The following is a 3,471-nucleotide window of genomic DNA, read 5'->3' as shown; positions in this document are numbered from 1 at the left end:
CACAGTAATATTTGTTGTATCCAAGAAACATTGATGGATGCTAAAATTTGTGGTCAATTGTTTAAGGAGAAACAGGATATTAGCATATTCTCAAAGTATCTTCCTTCAAAGGTTTATCAAAGGGCAAAAGAAAAACTTTACGGTGGAAAAAAACCTAGACACCACCTCATCCAAATGATCGAGGTGACTGTTACTAGCAATAAGGCACACTGACATCACATACCTCCTGACATTATGCACAGAGAAGGGTACAAGACCACTTCTGTGGTATTCTTATTAAAAAAAAAAAAAGCATAACTTCAACATAATCATGAGAAAACATCAGACAAACCCAAATTGGGAACATCCTACAAACTAGTACTCTTCAAAAGTGTTAAGTTTATCGTATTAGTTTCTTATTGCTGCTGTAACAAATTACCACAAACTTAGGGGCTTTAAAACAAAACACATCTATTCTCTTACAGTTCTGAATGTCAGTAGTTCAAAGTCAAGGTGTCAGTAGGGCTGTGTTCCTTCTGGGGGCTCTAAGAGCAGAATCTGTTTCCTTGCCTTTCAGCTTCTAGAGGCTGCCAGCATTCCTTGGTTAGTGACCACTTCTGTGCATTGCTCCATCATTTTTATTCTGTTGTCATATATCCTACTCTGACTGCAATCTCCCACCTGCCTCCCCCTGATGAGGACCCTTATGATTGATTAATTGGGCCCTCTTGGCTAACGCAGGGTGGTCACCCTGTCTCAAGACCCTTAACTTAATCACACCTGCAAAATCCCTTTTGACATACATGATGACATTCACAGGTTCATTCACATTTACATTCATCAATGTTCACCTCCCAGCTTTTCTATAGTTGTACTATGGGTACCTAATATGTTAACATTAGGGGAAGTGAGGTGAGAGGTATAACTATTATTATTATTTCAAAATAATTAAGAGAAAGACACAACAGCAGCAACCACCCACAATAAAATACCACTATAATCCTACCAGAATGGCTAAAATAAAGAAAAAAAAAGACAATACCAACTATTGGTGAGGATGAAGAGAAACTCGAATTATCATTCATCACTGGTGGGAGTCTATAAAGTGGTATAGACATTTGACAATCTCTTTGACAGTAGCCTCTAAAGCTAACTCTACCTTCAACCTCTGTGACCCAGTCGTTCCATTTCTAAGCATATATCCAACAGAAGTGCAAATATATTTACCAAAAGATGTGTACAGGGCTGCCACTGCCCTGCAGTCTTGAAAGGGGAAGTGAGAAGGACCTATCAACTGTCATCAGATATTGGGAGTCACTGACATTGGAGATGCACAATGGTAGAGTGAGGGGTGCTGTGCTTGTGAAAGGGGTTGGGCAGGAGGAGGCAGTGGCCTGTACCAGTCATAGGGATTCAAAATAACAAGGAGAAAGAAACCCACTGAAAACAGAGGAAAGTGGGAAAAGTTCAGAAGGACAAAAAACAATGAACCAGAATGCTACTGTCAAAAAGCTGGAGCTATGGAGCTTGAAATCACCACAGAAAAAAACTTAAATATTGAGCCCTTCAGTGCCTCTTTATAAGGATACCAGAAGCAGCATGTCATATTAAGTCTGATAGATGGCAGATCATTGTGTAAATTACTTTGTATAAATCCAAATTGATTCACTTATGGTTGATTTGACCTTTGAGTTGACCCTGACTTTTTATTGCTGGTTTTTTTCCCTAGATTTCACCATCCTATTTCCACCCACCTCTAGTTCCACCCACTTACTAAATACGATTGACTCATGCCATGAATTAAATCACTATTGTTCACGTTCTTACTCTCCTGTCTCTCAACATTACTCTCAATTTGAACATTTCAGCCTGAATATTTCAAATAGGTTTCATATTTCTATGTCACTTTTCAAACTTGAAAATATAACATCCACCTTCACAGTCAACAGTTGCTTTATCCTGTGAATTCCCCTCTGTGGGGACAATAGGCCATATTTTGGCTTTAAGAGCCTGGAGAGATGGAGAGAACATGTACTAGTCCAGGACAGAGTAGCCCGGAAGGCTTGGGAAAGAAGACGAACAAAAAAATGTCAAAGAACTTGGCCACACGGTTTGTTGTACTTCAGGTATGTGAATGGTTTTTTTGTGTGCCTGATAAAATACTGACTGGCTGTTTTCTAGTCTCACCAAAGTAAATAGCGGGAAGTAATTGGCTTAAATTGCAGAATATTATTTTCAATAGAAGTGAGGAAAAATTTTGTAGTGTGGGTTTTTGGCAAGAAGGGAGTCTTGGAGATTGGTAGGAAAGGAGTGATCAAGTGAAAAATGCTTCAGGTGAACCGTGACAAAATAAAAGTGCCAGTTCCTGCTTACCTTAAATGTCACCACATGTAAATCATTTAACCTCTGTGGCACTGTTACCTCATCTCTAAGGTAACTTGATGAGCTTCAGATTTCATTGTTTTTTAACTCTATTGGCTAGATTAAGCAGGATCCTCACTGAGGGACATTTCCCAGCGGAATGTATGGCCAATGATAGTTTTCAGTGTAACAAAATACTGTTCAAGGTTATGACTGCTGTGATATGATTTTTGTCTTTTCCTTATTTTGTTTGAGTAAAGTGTACTGGTACATTTTTTTTCCTTCTCTTTTTCTCTTTAAAATAGAATGTTTGTTATAGACTGGTATCCCTCCTGGATGTAGATGCAGAAATCCTCCACAAGCTTTCCCGGGGTGAGGACCTCCGCACAAGAACATGGCCTTTCTGAAGGGCCTCCTCCACCAGTCCCCGGAAGAGGAAAAGAAGAAGCCCAAGACGAAACACCTGGTGCAGAGCCCCAACTACTACTTCATGGATGTGAAGTGCCCAGCATGTTACAAAATCACCATCTTCTTCAGCCATGCACCAATACTAGTTTTGTGTGTTGGCTGCTCCACTGTCCTTTGCCAGCCTATGGGAGGAAAAGCAAGGCTTAAAGAAGGATACTCCTTCAGCTGGAAGCAATACAAAAAGCACCCTGAATCAAGATTAGTGGGGAACTATCCCAATAAACATATTTTGGTTTAAAAAAAATCCTCAACAAAATACTAGCAAGCAGAATCCAACAGCATATTAAAAAGATAAAAACAGCATGACCAAGTGGGATTTACCTTACAAATGCAAGGGTGGTTAAACATCAGAAAATTGATCAATATAAAACACTACGTTAATAGAAGAAAGAAAAATAAACCCATAATCATCTCAATTGCACCAAAGGATGTGACCGAGAAAGTGAAAAGACAACCTACAGAATGGGAGAAAGTATTTGCAGATCATATATCTAATCAGGGTCTGGTGTCTAGAACATCTAAAGGACTCTTACAACTTAACACAAAAAGACAAACAACCCAACTAAAAAAGTGGACAAAGGATTAAACTAGATGTTTATCCAAAGAAGATCTACAAATTGTCAACAAGCACGTGAGAAGAGGCTCATCATCTTTAGTCATCAT

The 3,471-nt window shown here is 39.1% G+C and overlaps 1 protein-coding gene across 1 annotated transcript; it reads left to right on the top strand.

Annotated features, from left to right (window-relative positions):
- Window positions 1–2,734: 2,734 nt before the first annotated feature.
- Window positions 2,735–3,046, top strand: LOC116854897 (40S ribosomal protein S27-like). The gene has a single exon (XM_032837140.1). It carries the CDS (start codon window positions 2,735–2,737, stop codon window positions 3,044–3,046), a length of 312 nt encoding a protein of 103 aa, XP_032693031.1.
- The last annotated feature ends 425 nt before the right edge of the window (window positions 3,047–3,471 follow it).

Source organism: Lontra canadensis, unplaced genomic scaffold, assembly GCF_010015895.1.
Source record: "Lontra canadensis isolate GAN:19392208 unplaced genomic scaffold, GSC_riverotter_1.0 scaffold96, whole genome shotgun sequence".
Lineage (NCBI taxonomy): Eukaryota > Metazoa > Chordata > Mammalia > Carnivora > Mustelidae > Lontra > Lontra canadensis.
Note: the sequence above shows the minus strand (reverse complement) of the source record. Positions and strands in the feature narration are given on the sequence as shown.

Coding starts and splice junctions, on each gene's coding strand:
- LOC116854897 (XM_032837140.1), top strand. CDS start 2,735: ATGGCCTTTCTGAAGGGCCTCCTCCACCAGTCCCCGGAAGAGGAAAAG.